Here is a 24,343-nt window from a genome sequence, read left to right as displayed (position 1 = left end):
GCTGCTGGATAGGGAAAAATTAGGGATAATTCTCTTTTATTTATTTCCCCAATACTGGTTATGTTAGAATTTGGGATTTACTCCAATGCCTCTCCTATATAATAGCAGTGCTTGTTTAAAAATAACATTTTGGTGATTTATGGCTCTTTCCATAATCATAATAGTAATCAACTTATTCTAGACTTTGGACTGAGAATTACCTCATTTTATTTTCAATACACTCCTAGGAGGTTTTCTTTTCACTCCTATTGATAGGTGAGGAAATAGGCTTAGAGAAGTTCAGTGAGTCCCTTGAGGTGACACAGCTAAGACTGTCAGAGTAAGAATTTGAACCTACATTCATCCAAATCAAAGTGCCTACATATAGCATTAGAAAATAGTTCTACAACTTATTTTTAAATGCTCCCAAAATTGCCTGGGTTAAAAAAGGAATTTTGTAAAAAAAAAAATGTGTATATATATATATGTGTCTACTCCAAGTCCATTCTCCATAATCTATAATTTTTTAAAAACCCACTTCTTAAGTGGAAAACGGCTGAAAGCTGTCCTTAGTGCATAACTTTTGAATCCTCATTGAGTCTGGTGTTCTCCTGGCCAATATCTAGGGCAAAGGTTAGCTTGGACAGAGTTTGTGGTGTTTGTGGCATTCTTTTCTGGGCAATAGCCACGAAAACTACTCTAGGAATGTTATTGGAATTAGGCTCTGCACCATCGCACTGTCCTGAGATAATTTTTTGACATATAATGTGCTGTCTTTGTGCTTAGACAGACAACATAGACCTGTCAAATTACACGCACAAAGCAATATTCAAAGTTCCTTCCTTCCTTCCAGAAAGAGTTTTTTCTTTCAGGTTCCCTGGGGATCAGGACTTACTCATCAATATGTGCTCTGGAGGCACAGAGCTATGTCTTCATATTGTTCACGTTTGGGGTGGAATAAACCTCTGTTTTATGTTAACCAAAGGACGTAAGGTAACCAGAGATTTTTTTTATCTGTAGTCGTGATAATTTCATCTTTTAACACTTAACTCAGACATTAGTTTTCCAGAAGCCTTCCCTGATTTCCCTTTGCCGGGTAAGATACCCAAACTCTGTGCTCTCATATCATTATTCTTTCTACCCAGTATTGAAGTGGTAGTTTAAAAATCCTGTCTCCCTTTCCTTACTGTGCTTGCAGACAGGGATCATGTTTTATTTCAGGCTGATATTCGGTCCACATGCATCACAGGGAGTCATCGCAGGATCATTATGATGGATTGGGCATTTAGATATTCCAGTTGGTTGCTGCAGGTGTAGATCAGTCATTTAATACTCAATCCCACCTCCAGCTTTATTCCAATACTCAGCATAATAACAACATCTTGCACATGGTAGGTGCTCAGCAAGTGCACATTGACTTAATGACTAATTTACTGCTTGGATAAAGGACCATCTGATTGACAACTGGATATGTCACTAACGGCGTACATTATAATGCTCTATTCTGAGTAAGCAAGAACCTTTGATCATTACAGGTCACAATGACACTAATGCTCTACAAGGAAGTACTAGCCCTTGCCTCTAGATGCCCTCAACGAACCAGGCTTTATGAGGTCTTCATATGACTCCATCAAGACCACTACTGTCTTTGGTCTTGATCTTGTCCCAGTACAAACATAATGGTAACCAAAGCATAAAGATCAAGCTAAATGGTCTCTGGGAACTCTGTATTTGGAGTAGTAGAGCCCTTACCTGTCTCTGTTGTTGGGAGACTTGGTATCCCATTCCTGCAATGGGCTGATTCTGCATTTGCTGAAGTAGGAGCTTTTGCTGAAGTGGCAAAGGTGACCTTAGCAAAGGCTGGCTTGGTAGAGATTGGGCGGGCTGAGAAGATGGTTGTTGTTGCTGCTGCTGCTGTTGCTGCTGCTGCTGTTGCTGCTGTTGTTGCTGCTGCTGCTGCTGCTGCTGTTGCTGCTGCTGCTGCTGTTGGGCTGAAATTGAGCTCTGCTGCTGTTGCTGTTGCTGTTGTTGAGCTGAAATTGAACTCTGCTGTTGTTGTTGCTGCTGCTGCTGCTGCTGCTGCTGTTGCTGTGGGGTGTAGTGTAGGAGAGAAGGCTTGTTCTGGGAAGGCAAAACAGAAGGCATCTGCTGGTTTGCTTGATCTGAGTTAAAATGAAACAAAGGCTTGGTGTTGCCCTGACGGGGCTCCATGGCTGGGTGCGGGTTGTTAATAAAACTTCGACTGAGATCCTGAGGCTTTTGCTGCATGAGCACATCCAGGTGCCCCCCCTGAGCTGAGGGGCCGGCCTTGTACATGTAGTTAGCCATTACTTTCGACTGGCCGCTGCCACCAGCTACCCCAGACATGGGGGAGCTCTGTGGGCTGAATGTCTGCTGACCAAAAGAAGGGCTGGGGATTTTCTCCTGCCCAAATGGACCTGGTGATGGTCCAGCAGAAGAGGGCAAGGCTGACCAGTTTGTAGGCTGGTGCTGCTGCTGGTGCTGCTGCATCCGGGCATGCTGCTGACGATTAGCAGCTATCTGTTTGAGCTGCTGGGCATGGGATACTTCCTGCCAGCTTGGCAGGGCTCGGCTTGCTCCTGAGCCTGTCTGAGGCTGAGCCTGGCTCTGAGGGACTGAAGGGATTGGAGACGAACTGGAGAGGGCAGAGTTGGCCATGGAGAATGTGGGGCCAGCTGATGGGGGCCTCAGCTGAGGAGAGCCTGAGGGGCCCTGAGTCAGGCCTGGTGAGTATTCACTTTTGATCACTATTTTCTCCATGGGTAAGGAGGGCCTAGGTGTGCTCCTCTGGCTTTGCTGACCCAAGTCAATGTTAAATGGGTCATCCTGCTTTATGGTGGCATTGATCATGTTCTCCAGTTCAAGGTCACTCATGGGAGGCACAGATATGTTGGTCAGTTCATTGAACAGTTCCTGCAGCTCAGGATCCATCAGTTGTTCTCCAGGGTCATCTCCGTACCTATTAGGAAAAATATTCTCTTGGGTCATTTGGCCATCCATGTGCTTACTGCAAGACAGAGTCTCTCCTGGCTCCTTCTTTACCTCCTTTAAGCCCATGTTAAACAGGCCATTGCCAGGAGAATGTGTATGGGATGGCAGGGTGTTAGTCTTTCGCAGGGGTGCTTGGCTCATAGGCAAGGTCCCTGGCATAATCTGACTTTGTCCATTGTTTATTTGGAGGCCACCTTGTCCTGCAGAGAGATTCTCCCCAACACGAATTCTTTTGATATCAAGAAACGAGTTGTCCACAAAGCCATTGGGTCGCTTGCTGTTGGCAGGAGATAGGTTAACTACCTGTTTTCTTTTCAAGGAACCCTGGAGCTGAAAGACAGAAGGGAATAAAAAGGAAAAATAAGAGATATTAATCCAATATGCTTCTCATAAAAAGTGATGTGATATTTAAATGTTTCTTCTATTTACACACAAGATTCGGTTTTTTTAAAAAAAATGGCACAAAGAGAGCACAAATGAAGCACAATCTGGAATATAAGAAAACTCTCAGTAGCACAAACAAAACAAAATAAAATATTTCTGGAGGAGCAGGTCAATTAGGTTAGAGATCAGTGGTTCCCATGAGTGGTTCGTAAGTCAATGGATAAAGATTCCTTCGAATATCATAAGAAGTTATTCACAGTACCTAAGATTAAAGCATTGTTATTTTCTGGAGCAGGCCAAAATATTCCACATGCATGCACACACAACTCCTTGCAGCTACAGATGATCAGAGTGTGCACAATTTTAAGCAAGATAGAAAACACTCACAAGTCTAAAGCTGGGACCAAATCTCTAGTTTCTTTTTTTTTTTCACAGACCCAACCGCTTCATCACTATTATCCTCTAAGTAAGTAATTAGAATAGTTCTCAGGTCTAAGGAGATACTCTGTTATTTTTCATCTATTTTTCTTCTTACAATTCCACTGCTTTGTATCCAAGCCTATGTAGCAACCTTATGTGGATACACAAAAGCCATGAGATGATCATTTCTCATATGAGATACTTTAAGCACTGATTTTCCTGGGAATTCATTTCTTCTGTTTCCTGTAACTAAATCTCGTTACCAAAACAAAAGTGTTAATTGCTTAGGCTCTGGAAGCAGACTAAACTGAGCTCAAGTGCCAATTCTGTCACTGGGTGCTATGTGACCTCGGCAACTTACCTGAGCCTCAATTTTCTCATCCAGAAAATGGGGACGATAGCACTTAACTCATAGGAAGGGGTGAGATAATGCATATAAAAGTTTAGAAAGTGCCTGTTATAGTAACAACTCAATAAACAACAATTTTTAGAAAAAGTATGGCTTACTACATTCTGAAAGGGGAGCATGTCTAAACGGCAACATGTTTAAGTTTTTCATGAATGCTGAAGTACTTCATTCACAACCTAGCAATCAGATTATACTTTATGAGCCTTAAAATTTACAGAGAAAGGCTTAAGGGCCATATAAGCACACTAATAAATTAAAAAGAAACATAAAGCATTCATCATTCATCCTCATAACCTTGTTGATTCGTCTCTAAAGTGAGAGACCATATCTATCAAAGTGTGGCTTTCCCAGTGCTGCAGACCCACTGAAATTATTCAATGTTTGCTCAGCATAATTGTAAAATACCTGAGGCAAAGAAAACATTTCCTAGATAGAAAATTCTATCACTTCTCCTTTCTTCTCTTCTCACTTATGGCTACTCTCTCACCTGCCTGAAGATTTCTAGGTAGACTAATCAAGAAAAGGAAATTAACATAACTGAGTATATATTACATACCAAACACTTGAATATGGTTACTTTATTTCCCTTAATCTGCACAACAATCCCATCACAAAGGTATTATTACCCTTAATTTATAAATAAGGAAACCAATACTCAGAGAGACTAAGTAACTTGCCCAGGGTCACACAGCTAGCAAGTGGGCTTTAACTCAAGGTTTGTGTGGTTCTGAAGCCTGTCATTTACACTCTAACATGCTCTAATTAGCTTGTTTAGGGCTAGGGTCAACCTAGTATAAAGGGGCCAGGGGCAGTAACTAGAGAGACATCCTAGATTTCAGGTAAAATGATGAGGAATATGGGAATGGCCAGGATGCAGTATAGAGCTGGGTGGGAAAAACCTGCTTTTTGTCATCTGGCTCATCAATACTTGTTTCAATCATCCCTTATCTGTGGTTCTGCTCACTCACAGGTGGTAAATAGTTACGGTGAATGTGTCATGTTGGTACAACAGATTATAACCCTACATCATTGCTGATTGGTAATCGGAGAAAGGAACCTGACCCAAGGCAGGGCGATTACTCCCTTCCATGGGAATTTTGGATTTGGAGAAAGTGAGACCAGGCTCTCTTTAGGTGGCTGTATCTACAAAACTTGTGAGCTGTTGTTCCATTATGTTAACTAGAGCCATAGAGGAAGCAAATCTGTAGAAAGAGAGAAAAATGAAGCCGAGGAGAGACACGTTTTAATATCATTCGGGGGCTTGTCTCCGATCCCAGGTCAGCTCTGCTTGTTTTCTTTGATACACTATGGAATCTTTATAATGAATTTCCCTATTGCTTAAGCTAACACAAATTGGGCATCTGTTACTTTCAACCAAGGGTTCTAACAAAGTTCCCTGAGACTTCACATTTAGTGATGAACAATTTGCAGCAAAGGGCTAGGCATGCTTTGTACCTGGGTGTGAAGCTTCCCCTTGCCCCACATCTCTGCCGTCTCTGCATGATTTGCTGACTCCTAATCTTGTCCAGTCACTGGTGTAGACATCATCACAGAACATGGTCATCTATTACCACATCCAGCAGAAACTCAAAGTTACCACTGTCTATCCTCATGGGGTCAGGAAGAACACAGACCAGAGAGAGTCAGTCCTGTTGCTTCTGATTTATTTCAGCATAAATTGCATTTTGAAGGTTCTTTCACAACTAGGAAAGAACAAACAAAGGAGTACATTCTTTTTCCAAATTTGGGTTATCACCTTTGATTTATTTTCCACTGCTTTGAAAAAACCTGTTCAGCCAGATTCTCTCACTGCTCTGGCCACTCCCTGGGCAGTGCAGTATGCGCTCTGGGAAACAGCACTCACGCTTTCTTTAGGCTATGAGGAGTGTAGAGACAGTAATAGAATTAGTGATAATTGTATAATAATGAGTCATTTATTGAAGGCCTGCGTGTGAGATATTGTACTAAGCACTTTATGTGGATAACCTTATTTAATTCTCACAACTCTCAGAATCTTCACAACTCTATAAAGTTGATATTATTTCTTCCCTTCCCCCATTTTGCAGATGAGAAAACAGGTTTAGAGGTTGAGTATCTTTTCAAAGGACAGACAGAGTAAGCAATGAAGTCAGGAATCAAACCACGCATTCCCACTGCACAGCCTGTGTTCTGTAGTAAGTGACACCCTAGGCCCTGACAGAGGTAAATTGTACCTACACCTGTGTCTTCAGGAAGCCAGGGATCTCGTCCTGATTCTTCCATTAACTTGCTTTGTTACTTTAGGGAAAATACTCCATTTTTCTGGGCCGTAGTTTTCTTCTCCTTTATAAATGGGATTATCTCTTGAGATCATTATCCTGCCCAAAGCCAGAAAATAACACGCACTAAAGGAGGGAAGTTTGTGTTCCAGGCACTATGTGTGGTGGTGTAAGGTCACCACCAAGCACAGCTGGAGGGATTCCTTAAGATGGGGGACAGAAGAAGTCATGTGTGATTCCATTAGGATAAAAGACACCCATCAAAACTTCATTGGGCATGATAATTTACCAAGAGAATTTTGGGGATAGGCCGTACCCTGCCTTCTAGAAGTTTCTAATCTAGTTATATCACCGAGACCCACTGAATGGCTACATGCTGTAGGCACCAAGCTACTGGCACCAGCACCATACAATCTAAATGATTCTCAAGGATCACTTTTTGCTTTGAAATATCTCCTTTGCTGGACTAAAATTATTCCATTGGATACATGGGTTTGAATTATGGTATAGAGTCTCTCAAGACGCAAATACTCCAGAAGCAACAGAGGAGGAATACAGTCAATAATACCTCAAGGAGGAATAGTTTATGAGAAAATTCAATGCCAACTTACCAGAACAAGAATAAAGCCCAAAGGGAACAAGACCTAATCATGGGAATGGTGGGGAATAAAGGCAAGGGTTTAAATAGAGAAGGATGGGGGCAGGACGATGGGAGTTTGGAGCTCCACACTGTGGACCTTTTGGGTGGCTGGGAGAAAAGAGAAGGGGGAAAAGGAGAAATATTAGGGCAGTAATGTCCTGAGGGGCTGCAGGGCCTGAATCTTCCTGAAAACAGTTAATGATACTGGAAAGGTAAAGGGAAGGATCTCCAAAACAAATCTTTCACCCGAGGGCTGACCTACCCATTAGGCATGGGACACACAGTGCCCAGGGCTCACAACAGTTATAGAACAGAAGGAAAAGAATAAGATTTTAGGTTAAAGAACTGTTTCAATATATATTAATTTATATTTTTGCCAACATGGTCATAAAATACAATTTTTAATATTTTTTAAGGAATAAGGGGCTTCAAAGGCAAGAGTACCTATGTTCTATGAAAGCCTCTCACCTCTTAACTATTGTGTACTGAATGCTTATTCTAGACAGGCACTCTGTGGCGTTAAGTTCTTGTTTAATCTCATGGCTCTCTGAGGCTTGTGTTCTTATATACCCATTTCATAAGTGAAAAAATTGAGGTTCCTGACATTAAGATTACACAGTAAAGATATGGAGGCAGGATGCCAGCCCAGACATGTCTGGTTCCAAAGTCCTAATTCTGAACCACTAGCCATACTGCTGTCTTCCCTTTCAGCCTCTACCTTGCCAAATGCTGACAGTGTGCTGGACACAGAGAGCCCAGACAGCCAAGACAAAAGGCCAATAGAATGAAGATGCCTTATGAGCACAGGGCAGGGGTAAGGGCATTCGGGACACAGGGGGTTGGATGGCAAGGAGAGAATGATGACATCACTGGTGGGAAGTTGATGGTGAAAGTTCAGGCCATCACTCCCGAGGCTCCAATATAGGAAAGGAAAGAGACAAAAGGTCATTCGGTCAGTCAAAAAGATTTACTAAGCACCAGAGAGAGTTCTGAACCATATCCTATCAAATCATCCCTGGCATGAGGGAAAATATGCAGACGATTAAGCCAGCAGCAGGATGTAAAGGCTTCCAATCAGCACTACACTCAATCTTTGCACTTTTTCTACTACCTAGGTGGGTAAGAAGCATTTTTTATTTTGCATGATAAATCTGTGCCACACAATTGTGTTTAATTCATGAGACTGTGCATTTAATATCACCCTTTCACTGGCCATCTGAGGAAGGGGCTTGTTTTGGGAATGATTTTCAACAAGGCAAGTCTAGCCGGGTTTGCAGATGACACAGAAATCACTGTACTTTCTTTTGCTGAGATCCAGCAAACTGTTTCTTTTCACTCCCGTCCTTGTTCTCATTCTTCCATTTGGACATCTAGATGCTATTTGAGGCCTGCGGTCTCTGCTGGGGAAAGGCATAGGCCTGTCTAGGGCAGGGTCTAGACACAGTAGCCTGCCTGCCCCAACAGCTGGGGTTGAAGGTATGAGAACGCCTAGGAACAAGGAAAATCCAGCACAGCAGAACTGGGGCTGGGGTCCTCAGTAAACTGCTTCTTTTTAAGCAGCTATGCTTCACTTTTCCAAAAGACTTGAAACATAAACTTTCTGGAGGGATTTGAAAATGCCATTATTGCACAATCCTCTGGTTTCTGTTTCTTCCCCTGCCCCCTATCCCTTTCCACAAAATAAATGCATTCTTTGTCTCCAGTGCTGCCCTAGAAACAGGGAATGTGCCACACAAAGGTAACAATTCAGTCCATAGGTCACTTTTTTTTCACCCCAAGTAGACTTCTGTCTTTCTCAACCAGGCACAAACACAAGAACCAAATCTGCCACTGCCTACATACTCAAGGGAATATCTTTGTTCCATCATCTGTAAACTTTCCTTGGGCTATTTTACTCATGGCTGATTAGAAATAGGATTGGGGATAGATAACATTAGAAAGAGACCAATCTGAAAGATAATATATGACTCTTGATTTGATTCTTGAAGTAAAAATGTTTAGGATCCAGGAATAGTAAATTCTAGCTCCTCAAGTACTTGGAGGTGAGAGTAATTCCTTCCTGCCTTTCCAGTCCCAGCACAAAATAGGATTATCAGGCTTTTACTAAAAACAGAAAGAACCTTCACTTCTTATTTGGCCCTATCAAGTTCTGAGCTTCCCTGTATTACTAGATATTATTTTATGGCCACACAGTAATTAGGTTTGCCCAACCAGATTTTAAGCTCTTTCAGAGTGGGCATTCATTGCCTTATACTTCTCCAAGTTTCTTTCAGTACCTACCACAATGCTGGGCATATTCTAGGTGTTTTAATAATTATTCGTTGACCTCAGTGCCTGGGAAATGGGATCCTTCTAATTATTGAGGGGGAGCAGTAAAACAATGCTAAAAAGGAGGTTGTGGGTTGTGGGGAATATTTTCATACCAAATTCACAAGCATTAATGGTTCCACCAGAATTTTGCTTCAGTGATTATTTACCTTTTGTTTTTACTTTTTAAAAGACATTTTTATACATTTTTTAGTAGAGTTGCAGTATTGCCATGTTGCCCAGGCTGGTCTTGAACTCCTGGGCTCTAGCAATCCTCCTGCTTCAGCCTCCCAAAGGTTATAGAGATTACAAGCGTGAGCCACCATACCTGCCCATTGATTATTTTCCTTTCAACTCAGAAGTCACGAGAATGTGAAGCCCTGAGAACTGGAACTGTGAAGAAAATGTATTGTCACTCATGTGAACCAGAAGTGAAGGGGTGTGTGAAGCTTTGTGATGGACGCAAAGTGTTGTTGAGCCTCCTGACGGGACTGCAAAGCTGGGATGCAAGTTGAAGCCCCATCTGGACTCCATGCCCTTCCTGGGTGAAAGCACTGGAGCAGACATGGAGCCAGGGCATGCTTCCTTATGAATTTCAGTAACTCGTACTTTCACTCCTTCAAGAAAACATGTGAGGTTTCTTTGTTTGTTTGTTGTTTTATGTTTTAGGGTTTGTTGTTGTTGTTGTTGTTGTTTTTCTTTCTTTTTTTTTTTTCTTGAGATGGAGTCTTACTCTCTCGCCCAGGCTGGAGTGCAGTGGCACGATCTTGGCTCACTGCAACCTCCGCCTCCCAGGTTCATGCGATTCTCCTGCCTCAGCCTCCCGAGTAGCTGGGATTACAGGTGTGCACCACCACATCTGGCTAATTTTTGTATTTTTAGTAGAGGCAGGGTTTCACCATGTTGGTCAGGCTGGTCTTGAACTCCCGACCTCAAGTGATCTGCCCACCTCGGCCTCCCAAAGTGGTGGGATTACAGGCATGAGTCACCACACCCAGGCTTTTTGTTGTTGTTTTTAGTGTAAGGATCAGAGGAGGCATATTAGATCTTTCTAGAAAATTTGTTCCATAACTTTGTTCCATAAGGTTTGGACCCTGAGAAATGTGACTATTTTAGTCAAAATGTTTTTTTTTTTTTTTTTTTCTGAAACAGGATCTGGTTCTGTCATCCAGGCTGGAGTGTAGTGGCACAATCTTGGCTCACTGCAGTCTCAACTTCCTAGGCTTAACTGATCCTTTCCCCTCAGCCACTGGAGTAGCTGGGACTACAGGCAAGTGACAACACACTTGGCTAATTTTAAATTTTTTTGTAGAGAAGGAGTCTCACTATGTTGCCCAGGGTAGTCTAGAACTCCTGGACTCAAGGTATCCTCCTGCCTTGATCTTCCAAAGTGTTGGGATTACAGCTGTGAGCCACTGTGCCTAGCCCCAAATAGCTACTCTTTATGAAGCCCAAGATAAAGCTTTATATAGAAGCAGGAGCAATGCAAATTCAGGTTCTATATAGAGAAAAGAAGTCAACATACTGCCCTTCTGAAGGTACTCAATACCAAGCTCTCCTGTATTCAAAATTTATTTGATCCCTTCCCCACCTCCCCTTTCTTAGATTTAATGGTTGGCTTGTGGAAGAGTAACTCAACGACTTGGAATTTGCCCCAGAAACACTCATCATTACAGGGCAGAAAAAAGGCATTTCATGATAGCATTTTGTCAGCGTGGACACTTCCATCACTTCCCTGTGGAGAATGTTCCAAGTTTATCTTTAACCAACAAAATAGTCATTGAGCAGAAGGGGAAGGGAACCAGTGCAACACTACCTCAGAGAGGCAGACATCTTCTCTTATCAAGATAAATGGGAAGCTGTGGGATCTAGAAAGAGCACAAGACTCAACTGCCAATAAACCTGGGTTCCAAATGCTTCTCTGTTCCTACTTACTGTACAAGTCTAAACTAGTCACTTACCTTACCTGTATGATATGGACAATAGTACCCCATGTCTCAGGGTTTTAGTGGGGATTAGCAACACGCATGTAAAGCACCAGCATTATTTCCAAGCTCAGAGCAGAGCTCCGTCACCGGCAGCTCTTTTTCAGTAAAAGAGATGAACTTGAACCTTAGGCTGGTCTGACACTTTCCACTGTCATCCTGACTATCCTATGGACAACGCACGTGCTAGAAAAAGAGAAAATGAAGGCAACAAAACCAGATTTTTTTCTCCTCATCTGTAACATTGAATTTGTTTACCCATTCATTCAACAGATACTTATTTAGCACCAGCTGTATATTCTATAAGGGTGCCTATGTCATAGGTTAATGCAAGAACCATGTAGCTAAAGCTCAAAAAGATCCCAGAACATTGCTCTTAAAACACTGTTTTCAGCCAGGCATGGTGGCTTACACCTGTAATCCCAGCACTTTGGGAGGCCGAGGCAGACGGATCATGAGGTCAGGAGATCGAGACCATCCTAGCTAGCACGGTGAAACACTGTCTCTACTAAAGATACAAAAAATTAGCTGGGTGTGGTGGCGGGCACCTGTAGTCCCAGCTACCTGGGAGGCTGAGGCAGGAGAATGGCATGAACCTGGGAGGCAGAGCTTGCAGTGAGCCAAGATCGCGCCACTGCACTCCAGCCTGGGCGACAGAGACGCTGTCTCAAAACAAAAACAAAAACAACAAAAACAACAACAACAACAAAAACCACTGTTTTCAATTAACGTTAGAATTAACAAAAAGAAACACACAAAAAAGGAATTTACCAGTCTGTCTGGAAACATAGTGAAAAATAGTAATACAGTATGATCATTGTTCTGGAGACTTGCGCACGGCCTTATTATTGTAGATGGGAGAGACTCTGCCTGAGAAAGCTAGAAAAGGAATCCCACTCCCTTATAATGAAGTACCCCTCAAATATTCAAATGAATATCATGTTTCATATTATGATATTCTGCTAGTGGCAGTGTAAACAAAACTGGTTGTCCCACAACAGGGGGATGTTTGTATTAAATTAAAAAGTTCAAAGTAGAGTTATTTTCCCATGTAGTCTACTACATTAAACAATATCATTTCAGATCCATTCAGTGATAACAAATAGGATGACCCTGCTGACTATATCCTTAGTCATTCTGACTAGTTACTGCAATTGTTATAAAGCAAGTATCTGAGGGGCCATTCGGTGATGGACCCTTTGTGTTTAACAGAGAAATGCACATAATATTCTGTAAAAGCCTGAAAAATCCAGCTGCTTTGTGCATGAAATACTTTAACCATGACTCACTTTTTGCCCAAAATATATCAAAGCAAATCCAAAGTAAATGCTATGTCTAAAATGTTGGCAATTCTCATGAAATCTCTAAATGCCCTCCTCAGCAGAATGCACAATGCATTAAGTATCATTAATCAAGCGGCTTCTCTCTCTCCTTTTGCTTGGAAGGCCCAGTCTGGAAAGCTTTCTCTAAAGGGCATACCTCAAGGTCCATCCTACTTTCCCTCATATTTTTTCTCCCTGCTTTAATGATTTTAGCACTTTCTGTCTTATATTGTTCTTGGTAATTGATTCAGGTCTGTAAGTTTTTCACTTCAGTATGATTATAGAAGCCAACAGAAGAGACAGTATCTTGTGCTTCTCTCATCCACTCCCACATGTCCCTCCAAACTCTATTCTAGGAAAGTGCTCAATGACTGCCTGACAGTGTGACTTCTCAGGCATCTAGTGGCCTGGGAACATCAGATGAGTCAGTTTATGGAGCATCTATGTTTCTCTGCCGTTGGCCATGAACCATGCCCCCTTTATAAGCCATATAGCTGATTCTTAGCAACTCTTTGTCCAACTGTAGAAGGACCAGTTTAAATATCAGCAAATCCCATATGGCAGGGAGAGTGCCCTAACAGTGTTGGAGGGTTGTTTATTTATTATTTTCGGGTTTGTACTTGGCTACCGAAAAGGTCCCTTCTTTTTAGGAAATAATATGAAACACAGCCATCCTTAACCTCATGGCAGCATTTCTCCCTTCATCTTCAGTGGTTTACCCAACATCAACGGGTATCAAAGGCCCCTATCCTGTCCTTCCCTGTCTTTCTCTCAGGTCACATTCTTCATTCTTCTTCAGGCTCCTTCTGCTTTAAGTGAGGTAAGCAATCGAGTATTCTCCATCGACATTCGGTGACTCTGACCCCACATCTCGCCTCTCTCTGCCCCACTGTGTTCTCTAGATAGCAACAAAAGGGATCTCCTTCTCAACCCAAACTCCAGCTACACTACTTTTTTGTTTGTTTGTTTTTAATTCTAAGAACACAAAAGATCATTTCCGTTTCAGATGCAGGCCTTTTGCATATACTGTTTCCTCTCACCGGATATGCTCTGCCTTCATGTAACTCTTCCTTCTATTATCATAGTTAGCTCCCTCTTTTCCTTAAGTCTGGACTTAATGTGACCCTCACAGAGATATTCCATGGCCATTCCATCTAAAGTACATTTTCATGTTTGTTTTCCATCTCTTGTGTCATTTACAGTACCTACTATAATTTCCAAATATTTTTATTAATTAGCTTCCAATTTTTAAGTCTTATAAAATAAGTCTTATAAAATAAGCCCTAGAAAGGGAAGCCTGAGTCATGTTTGTCTTGTTGACCACTGTATCTCATTCTGAATATAATCCAAATAAATATAAAATAAAAAAGATTATATAAAGCAAATAAAAATGTGTAGAAGAAAACACGTCGAGATGTTGAAGTACTTTCTGGTGGTGGCATGATGATAAATTTTTCTCTTCCACTTTGCTCATATGTCTGTGCTAATTTTCTACATTGAACATATATTAACTAAATAATTAAGATGGAAATGAACATTTATTGAATACATCTGCCCTTGCTAACTCCCCTTCTCTGAGAATCTGACCCCACATTTCCTAGTAGAGGGAGCCTGAAGTGGAACATTTCATTTGTCCCAGCAGACTTGATCAAAGTAGACAGTTGACTCAAGTTGACCCTTTTAAATGCTCTTCTAGTAATCCAGAATTGAACCAAGGTCTTTTTAACAGTATCTGTAGGCATTTGAATTAAGAGATATGGAAGGCTGCCTATATTGTAGTCATTCTCAGCCGTGCACAGCAACAGACAGGGAAAGCAAGTCTAAAGAGATAAGAGAATAAAACTCACGCGCAAGGAGAAGCTAGAATGAGAAACTAGATGGAAAGGAGAAGGGTAGAGGAAGCAGTGAAGAGGGAGAGAGGCAGTGAAAGGGGGAGGGAGAAAAATATCCTGAAAACTTCCCAATTCCTAATTCCAGAACTTTGGGAGACTCAATTATATCTGCTACAGTAGAAACAACCCGTAACCTTCCAATAAATCTCCCCCTCTCCCAATTTTCTTTTTTGCTTGAGATACTTCAAGAGGGCTTTTATTAGCTGCAGCAAATAATTCCCAACTAAAACAAAGAATAAAACCAATAATCACACTCAATAAAGTTTTCATAAGATAAATGCATATTTTTCTTGATTAATTAAAGTTGAAATGCTGGAAAGAGGCCAGATGGACACATTTATTTTGGTTTCTCTTTCAACTTTCCACGTATGGTCATTAATCCCACTCTTCCACATCCCTTATGAAAGAAGAGCATTATGAATGAAGACTGAGAGGTGCCGTTCCATGACAGCAGAATTCCAACAGCATGTCTATTGTTTCCACATCTCTCTCCATGGCATTCCCAGGGGAGGTCTGGAGATTACATCTCCACCAATTCTCCCCTCAATGCACAAAAGCATTCTGAAAGTAAAACTTCAGTCTGAATCATGTTTGGACAACCCAGGACTGCAATGTGTTAACTGGTTTGGATACAATCACCTGGAGACACAGGTAGGATGATCAGACATTTTAAGAGGTCCCTGCAATTTCAGGCTCATCTTTAACTCCATTACAAAGGAATGTTAAGCAGCATTTATAAGGTAGTTTGGCAAAGTACCTGAAAGCACCAAACAGCCTCTTTGATGTTCTTGGCATTGATGTCATCATTCTTTTGAAAGTTTTGAAGAAATATTTTTCTTATAGCAACTGTATCTAGGCTCAATATAAAGTGTTGATATGTGTTTTCTCTGGGCTAATGTTAGCCTGAGTAACTATGAACCATTTAGACAGATACTCTCTTAGAAGTCACCTCTACTTTCACTCCAGTCTATGTTTATTTTCACATCAAAGATACATCTAAGGGGAAATTGCCTAACTAGCTCTATGAAATATGAAGAAGTTTACTAAGATATTTGGTTATAATGGAAAAAAAAACAAAACCAAAACCTACACTCCAGGCAATTTAAGTCTTTCATGCCTGGAAATGAGAATTTGTAATGGCTGATAGAAAATTTCCTTTGCTTTCTGTAAGGCCTGAATGCAGACTTTTTTAACCAGGCATTAAAATTCCACCACTTGCCACTTATGGAAAATGTTTCTTGATTATTTAAATGAAGTTAGGATGGAGGACAATAAAGCCTTTATATTGTTTGCAGTTCAACTCTTCTTTGAAGCAATGTCCTATAGCAATACAATGCCCTCACTTTGATCTGACTTGCTCAGCTCAGTAATTATATGACTGAGATGAATTATCCACCTGACAGATTCTAATTCTTCATGTGTGGCCATATTCTTTGAAGAGAAAAAAATACCACCTCACCTATATTGAAAAATAAAACTTTTAGCAGGTCAAAATTGTGAATCAATGGTAATTCTCTTTGTCAAAGCAGTAAGCCCTCTTCATTTGATGAGAACCACTGTTTCTCAGAACACGCTTATGAATTTCTTGAAGTTTATCTTTAAACAAGAATATATTACAGTTCCTTTCTATGAATACATCATCTTAAAGGAGAGACAGCAGAGTACACTAACCTGGACCTTGGGATCTGCTAACTGACTGCCCCTGATTAGAAGGAAATATCCACTCATTCTGAATGGGCATGAGATAATCAGACACTTCAAGGAGCTCATTCTGTATCATTCCTTAAAGAACACTTTACAGTGTTGCTTGAGTCTGCTTAAAATTTTGAAAGCACAGCCTTAACTCAGTGAGTCCCTAATCCTTGAAAATATTACTGCTGTTTATTTCATTTGCCTTTCAGACACAATGCAGGACAGATTTAAACAGAGAAAGCTCACCAGCTACAGCCTTGTAAATTGCTTTTAATCCAAGATGTCAGCAGGATTGATGCCACTGGGACTTTCGCTCCCCCCCCCACCCCAAAACATACATTTCTTTGCTGTACCTGCCTCATGATTAATATCTTGTATCCACTAGTTAGATTGCTAGAGGATAAAGTGCTTCCTTACACATGACCACTTCGCTGCATTTGTCAAGGCTCTAAACATGCCATTGTAACTATGAAAAGAGTCCTTTTTTTTTTTTTTTTTTTTGACCAGTGTATTTTCTTCACTGGCCTCAAATCTCAGCTCAGAACTCACTCCTCAGAGCCTAATTGTGATCACGGCTCTATTATTTGTGCCCTTGAAAGCCACTCTGTTCATGGTTTGCTTTCCTTGTGTATTTCATGTTTTTGGCTTATAACTGTTATTATGTCTTTTGCAGTCCCCCGGCAAGATTATAAACACCAATTTGTGTCTCCTATTATCTTTTGAGGCAATATATTGTAGTGGCTAAGAGCCCAAGCTTTGGCATCAGAGATCTGAATTTAAATCCTTGTTCTGTCCTCTATGAGATAGGAGCTTTGGGGGTAGTTTATGTAATCTCTCTGGGCCTCAGTTTCCTCCTCTGAATAACGGGGTTAATAGTTCCAATTCAGTGGTTGTAGTGAGTCTCAAATAAGATAATGTCTATAAAGTCTGTAACTCAAAGTGTGACAAATAATAAACGCTAGTGTGACATTGTGATATAATAAGAAACATATTTGCTCTCTGCCCCTGGGTCCTGGCATACAGTTACTAAAACCCTTGGACTCTCTAGCATGCTAAGTGTTTCTTTGTAAGCTAATGAGATGACTGATGGCTGGGGGCTCCTGGATAGCCTCAGGAGGGGGGGCTGGTTGCCAGGAAAACCAGCCTTCTGATGAGAGGTTTGGGACTTTCGGCTTCACCACCCAACCTCCAGGGAGGAGAGTGGGGCTAAAGGTTGTGTTGATCACCAGTGGCCAATGATTTAATCAACCACGTCTATGTAATGAGGCCTCCATAAAAATCCAAAAGGACAGGGTTCAGGAGCTTCCAGGTTGCTGAACACCTGAGGGTGCCTAGAGGTAGGGCACCCAGGGAGGGCATGGAAGCTTTGAGCCTCTTTCCACCGGCCTTGCCATATGCATCTCTTCCATCTGGCTGTTCTGTGTAGCTCTTATAATATCCTTTATAATAAACTGGTAAATGTTAAGTGTTTCCCTGAGTTCTACAAGCTACTCTAGCAAATGAATCAAACCTGAAGAGGAGGTGATAGGAACCCCAATTTGTAGCTTGTCGGTCAGAAGCACAGGTCACAACCTAGGGCTTGTGACTGGCATCTGAAGTGAGGGGGAGTCTTCTGGGACTGAGCCCTTAATCTGTGGAATCTGGTGCTATCTCAGGTAGACAGTGTAATAATCAAGTTAAGTTATGAAACACCCAGTTCGTGGCGGCTGGAAAATTGCTTGGCTGGTGTGTGGGGACCTCTCCACTATCACCACCAAACTCCTGGTATCAGAAGTATTCTGTGGTGAGTGAGAGTAGAAAACATACTTTGGCTTTCCCCATCTTTCATAGCCAGCTATTATTTTTATGCAGTCTTCGGGATCTCCCATAGAACACAGCATGCAGCAAGAAAGAGAAGGAGCAAATGGCATTTATTGGGTGACTGCTTAACAGAAGACACTTCCTAAACATCATCTCATGAATCCCAGCTCCCCTACTTACTAGTAGTGTGATTTTGGGCAAGTCACCTAACTAATGTACCTCAGTTATCTCATCTGTAAAATACACATAATCATTATCCTTATAGGGCTGCGGTAATGTAAAGATTAAATAAATACACGTAGACTGCTTAAAGGAGTTTCTGACACATAGAAACTGACCAATAATACCAGCTATTATTACTATTAAATCCTTACAACAAAGTTGAGAGATGGAGAAAAGAAACTTCATTTTATAGACAAGAAAAATAAGGCTATAAAAGTGTAAGCAGGCTGGACACAATGGCTTGTAACTGCAATCTCAGCACTTTGGAAGGCCAAGACAGGCAGATCGCTTGAGTCCAGGAGTTCGAGACCAGCCTGAGAAAGATGGCAAAACCCAGATTCTACAAAAAATACAAAAATTAGCTGTGCACGGTGGTGGCATCTTAGTCTCAGCTACTTGGGGGGCTGTGGTGGGAGGATCGCTTGAGCCCAAGAGAACAAGGCTGCAGTGATCATGCCACCGCACAACAGCCTGGGCAACAGTTCGAGTGTCTCAAAAAAAAAAAAAAAAAAAGTATACGCAACTTGACCAAGTTTGTCCAGTCAGTTATTGAACCAGATTTTCCTGACTGAAAATCCATGCTCTCTACAAAATGTATTCACTAGAGTAAACATCCATTTCAATCTGGAGGGTTATTCCAGGGAAGCACTATAGTGATAAGTAGTCCGTCAAAGAACTAGACATCATGGGCAGGCATGAGAGTCAAGCGGGCCTGGGAAGAGCGGGTACAAGTGAGCTCAGTGAGGTGCAGAAATCTGGTCGGGCTTTGACGCCATGCGGAGGAACGCGGGCTTCGTTATGAAGATCGTGGGTAGGCATTAGTGGACTTCAAGCAGGGGAGTGACATGTCAGTAATGTATTTTAGAAAAATAACTCTAACTACCAAATATTTATGTGTGGGTGGGAGATAGGATAGCTTAAGCCTGAAGATGGATGAGGTGTCAGCACTCAGTAAGAGAGAGTGAAAGCTGGACCTGGGCTAAGGTGGTAGCAGCAGACATGGAGAGAATGAGAAAGAACTTAGGAACCAGAAACCAAACAAAGTGTATGATTAATTCCATGTGGGAAGTGTAACAGAGAGAGAGGAATTAGGACTAAATACAAATTTCCGGATTAGTGACTGGGTAGATGATGGAGTTATTTGCTGCTGAGTAAAGAATGTAGGGAGAGGAGTGTGTTTCACGATGGGGATGGCAGGCAAGCAAACGATGGGTTCAAGTTTGGGCATGTTGAATGTGAGATGTCTGTGGGGCATGTAAGTGGAGACATCCCCTGCTAGTGAGATATTCAGGTTTACAGATCAGGAGGGAACTTTGGTCTGTCTGTGCAGATGGGGTTGAATGCACGTAAGCATTGGTTGAAGGAATGAAGGTGGCTGTGAGTGTCTAAATGGACTGCAAGGAACAAGAAGAGAAAAGGGTGGGAATGAAACTCTGGGAACATCAAGATTTAAGGAGCCAGGAGGAAAGGAATAAAATGAAGAGGTGAAGAGCTGAACGATTATGACAAAAAGAAGAGAGTGTTTCAAGGAGGGAGTGAGCAACTCATCAAATGCTACAGAGGTCACCTGCGATAGGGCAGAGCCATATCGGTGGCATCTGGCATTTGATGGTGATTGGGGGCAGGTGCCAAGTTGCAATGTTTTGAGGAGTGGATGGAAGGTAACAAAAGGGAAACAAAGTAGGTAGATTATTCTTCTTAAAAGCTCTACTGGAGGAAGGAGAGAGAGGACAGTGGCTAGAGAGAGTTACAGGGTAGAAGACTTCCTCATCATTTTTAAATACTTCACAGCAGTTGGTACAATACTTGGTATTTTGTAGGTACAAAGTTAAACATTCTTGAATGGATGATTCTGCCATCTTGCCTAATTCTTTCACTTTATGTTGTCCCTATTCTTCCAAATTTTCCTCCTTTCCTCTATCCCAATAGGAAATGCAGAGAGGCTGCAATTCCTTGTTCAAATACTAGGTGGAAAGCATACAGTTTGTTTCTTCTGAAGTGGCTAAACAGGTTGTATTTAATAGGAACTTCAGTATGCATCTGAAGCAGAAAAGATAAGAAAGAAGCCAGGCCACAAGAGACACAGATATTACAGAGAAAGCATCGGTGTTGCATTCAGGTATTCTTTTGGTTGGGTTTTATTTCCAAATAAATATAGGTATATAGCAAAATCCTATTTAAGGAACAAAAAAAACTACTCCATGGGAGACTTACAAAAGAGATGGACAGCATCGAGTGGGTTCAGTGAAAATTTTGGTAGCATATATCCTTAGATCAGGAAATCTAAGGATACTAAAAGCCTATTTAAAATAGTATCCTATTTGATCTTGATGACCAAAGATATTTCAAAGCATCAGGATTGGGTCTAATTGCTTGTTAAATTAAGGTCACATATGGGACTTGCTTTAGACCAGACAGTTTCATGCTCCTGAATAAGAAGGCTCTAATAAAGTTTGATCTTTGGATGCCTATCATGTATTATCAAGCCTATCATTTTCTCCATCAAAGAAAATCTAGTCAGAAGTCAGAAAATAAGGGAGTGGGGAGGGAGAGTGGGAAGGACAGAACAATCCAACAGCCCTTGATCCATCTCTGCATCAATTCAGACCATTCTCCACTATCTGTGCTCACATAGTAAGCACACATCATTTTATTTCTTGCTTTTGCTTCCCATCATATTTTTAAACTTTCAATATCATTAAGTAACACCCTTTTTTCCTCTATGATAGCTAGTGTCACAGGTGCTTTTTTCCTCCTTTTTATTATTTTTGGCAGCAGACAGATTTTTTTCTCTCCCATTGACCTGTACCTATTCCTAGCAAATTCACTGCTTCATGACAAGCGCCAACATAGTCATACGCAGATGCAATATATCTTTGCACGCAGCTGGTCTGTGTGCATGTGTGTCTGTGTGAGTGTTCTTCTTTCCCATTGTTTGACTCCTTTTAACTCCACTCAGATCTCTCTAATCACAGTTTGGAATTCACCTGAATTTCCCTGCTGTGAGAGCTGAAAAAGCTGACATCAAGTTGCTAAGACCACAGCTCTGAAAAGGAAATAGCACATCTTTATTGGTGGAACACATTAAAAGATGTGAATGTGAGGTTTTTAAGTAAGATGCTGCATACGCATAACCTCTAGGTGCTTGACAGTGACATTGTCCCACATGTTGGCCATCTCCTCCATAATTAAAGAAAAGCTTTGAAAAAAGAATACAAGTGTTTGATTTTCACACTAAAACATTATTCTGGGAGTTCAGAGCCCACAGCTCGCTATGCCCAATCCAAAGCATGGAAATTGTTCACACAAATCTTTTCATGAGGTTGAGGGAGACTTCAGCATTCCAGCTATATTCTGCTCTGAGGGAAACATTTTAATTTCTTATGATTTCTTATGTGTCCATTCACAAGGTTAGTTTTCTTTTTCTCGAAAAAAAAAAGAAAGTTGCTATAGTAACAATCACCTATCACGGGGCCCCTACTTGAGTACTTAGAAATGCTGCTCATTAAACAAGCAGATCCTTGTGCCTCATGGAAGGCCAGAGAGAAACATCAGTATATCAAGATTGTCAAAGATTAAATGGTGAAAATAAAAGATTTTTAAAAATGGAAACGGAAGCATCAGTGGATGCTTCCATCGGATAGGGCACCCTATACATAACACAGCTATTTCTCTACCACAAGGCCAACCAAACAATTTCATAGTGATCAGACTTGACAGGGCCTTGAAGAAAGCAATTAAGAGGAAATGGGCTTAGGCCATTCCCAAAGACAGTCTGATGTCTGGTTTTTGCTCAAAACTCAGCAGCCATGTTGTGCGGCGTGAAGCATGACCTGGGGCAGTGTCCATCTCAAGAGCGTGGCCTCGGGCCTGCCGCTCAGAGGCCCTGGAGTGAAAGCAGGGCTCAGCCCAAGAACCTGTGTACATCCACTTCCTTTTCCTGGGGGTAGCTGGACTAAAATGCCTGAGCCGCTGGGTATGCTTCTTGACTTACACAAATATCACCAGGAGTATTTGTGTGAAGATCATTTCAGTCTATGAAGTACTAACAGGATATAAAAAGCCATCACAGAACCAGGAGACCATTCTTCCCTCCCCTCTGATTCTACTTCCTAGGTAGGAGGATAGGCCTCTGACCTCCCACTCTTGCCCCAACTTCACCTTCTGTCATCATGTGTCTGATATCTATGCATTAGCCATCTTTTTCTTCCATAAGCCTATTAGTTTGAAAGAATAACTGATAATACAGGCTTGATTGACTCATTACTTTTTGTGGTATAAGGAACATAGGTGGCTTAATTGTAAGTGTTTTCAGAAAGAAACAGAAAAAGAGAGGCAAGAAAGAAAGTGTGAGGGCCACTTGGTCAACTGCTGAGAAGAAACACTGGGGTTTCCCTTTCTGGTTGTGGGCTAAGCAAAAGTTCACCCTCTGCACTATGGGCTCTCTCTGCATTTGAGTCACAGAAAATCAGTGAGCAAAAAGGCAACAATACAGAAATATGTTTGGCTTCATCTTTTATGAACAATCTGAATTCAGTTTGCATTCTGCAGGGCAAAAATAAGGATAGTTTTTCTAGAAAATAGATGGGAAGGAGGAAGAGGAGGAGGAAAATAGAACCCAGTAGAAAAATCTTTAAAAGACAAAAAAAAACTTTGTAGCTTTCTTTTTCTTAGCGACAAGCTAGGGCTACTCACATTTAATCATGCTGTTCAAAAGGAAGCATATTGTGCCAAAATTTCCATGAGGAGAATTTCACTGCCTTGCATTGTTTTATTTCAGACTGCTCTTTACTTTGAGTCTGTATTTTCAAATTCTTCCTTTGAATATTTATGCCCTTAGGCAGACATATTAACTCATTTTACATTGAGAATCTCATTACATCAAGTAAAAATCCTAAGCCTGATAAAATGATTTACCCCCTCAATTTAACTTTTATTTTAGTCTCCCACCAGCTTCCCTGAAGTAGATTTGCTGCCAAGCTATAATACTATTTTAGACTGAGTCATCCAAGCACACTGAACAGCTTTTACTCTGCTCCTAATGTTTCTCCATCCCCGTTGTTTGAAAAAAAAAAAGAAAGGAACGTGTTTTTCTATGGGTTGGCATTTGAAATGGTTACGAATGATGAAAAAAGAAAAATAGGAGGCTTTAATCCAGGGTGCTTGGCCCCTAGGGAACATAGACTACTCTCTCCCCCATCTCTTAACTCCCTAAAGGGGACATGTAGTGCCATACATTTTTAAGCTCTACTGAGGCCTTGAAACCACTGAAAGCATATGAAGGAGGTTGTATAAGTTTAAGTACACAATGCTTCATTTATTCATGGAGAGAATTTGAAGTCATTCATAGACAGTGTGGTTGAAAACACCTGCTAGAAAAATTAAAAATAAAAATAAAACATTTGATGAAGCCCTCCTCTAGGAAATTGACATACCATCTCCAGAGTTGGAGAAGTTGAAGAAAAAAAAAATCAGGGAAACAGGCCTTGGTTTTTTAAACATTTAATTCAATTATTTTTAATTTGTTAATTTTTTTTCAGAGACAGAGTCTTGCTACATTGCCCAGGCTGGTCTTGAACTCCTGGCCTCAAGTGATCCTCCTGCCTTGGCCTCCAAAGTGCTGGGATTACAGGCATGAGCCACCATGCCTGGCCCCAGGAATCATGTCTTCTGAGGGAAATCCTGACCATTCCTTCATGGTTCAGACTTTGCTATGGGCAAAAATATTCCAGACTGAGAAAAGTACCAAGAGTCTTGGTGAGAAATCAGTGTAGAGGTACCAGATTTCAGTTTCTATCACCTAATTTCATCGTTTGATCCTAATCTCCTCAACTCTTGTTCCTTCTCACTCCCTCTTCCCTCCCCACTCAGAACCTCAGTTTGAAATGAATTCATGCAAATCCACTCCACCTATCTCTGCTTTTGCAAGTCCCACTTTACAGCCTCTGGCTTCTGTAGCTTGTGATCTCACATACTCACACCCTCCCTAGACTCTTAGTGATTTATATTGTTGGCTGTGCT

General features: G+C 41.3%; 1 protein-coding gene across 1 annotated transcript in view; it reads right to left on the bottom strand.

The window, feature by feature from the left end:
- The window catches only part of MAML2 (mastermind like transcriptional coactivator 2), a 364,604-nt gene that overhangs the window by 114,896 nt on the left and 225,365 nt on the right, over positions 1 to 24,343 (bottom strand). Inside the window, exon 2 of the mRNA XM_030829711.1 lies at positions 1,732 to 3,321. Within this exon, the coding sequence (XP_030685571.1) occupies positions 1,732 to 3,321 (1,590 nt within the window). The remainder of the gene's footprint in view (positions 1 to 1,731; positions 3,322 to 24,343) is intronic.

Source organism: Nomascus leucogenys, chromosome 15 (genome assembly GCF_006542625.1).
Source record: "Nomascus leucogenys isolate Asia chromosome 15, Asia_NLE_v1, whole genome shotgun sequence".
Lineage (NCBI taxonomy): Eukaryota > Metazoa > Chordata > Mammalia > Primates > Hylobatidae > Nomascus > Nomascus leucogenys.
Note: the sequence above shows the minus strand (reverse complement) of the source record. Positions and strands in the feature narration are given on the sequence as shown.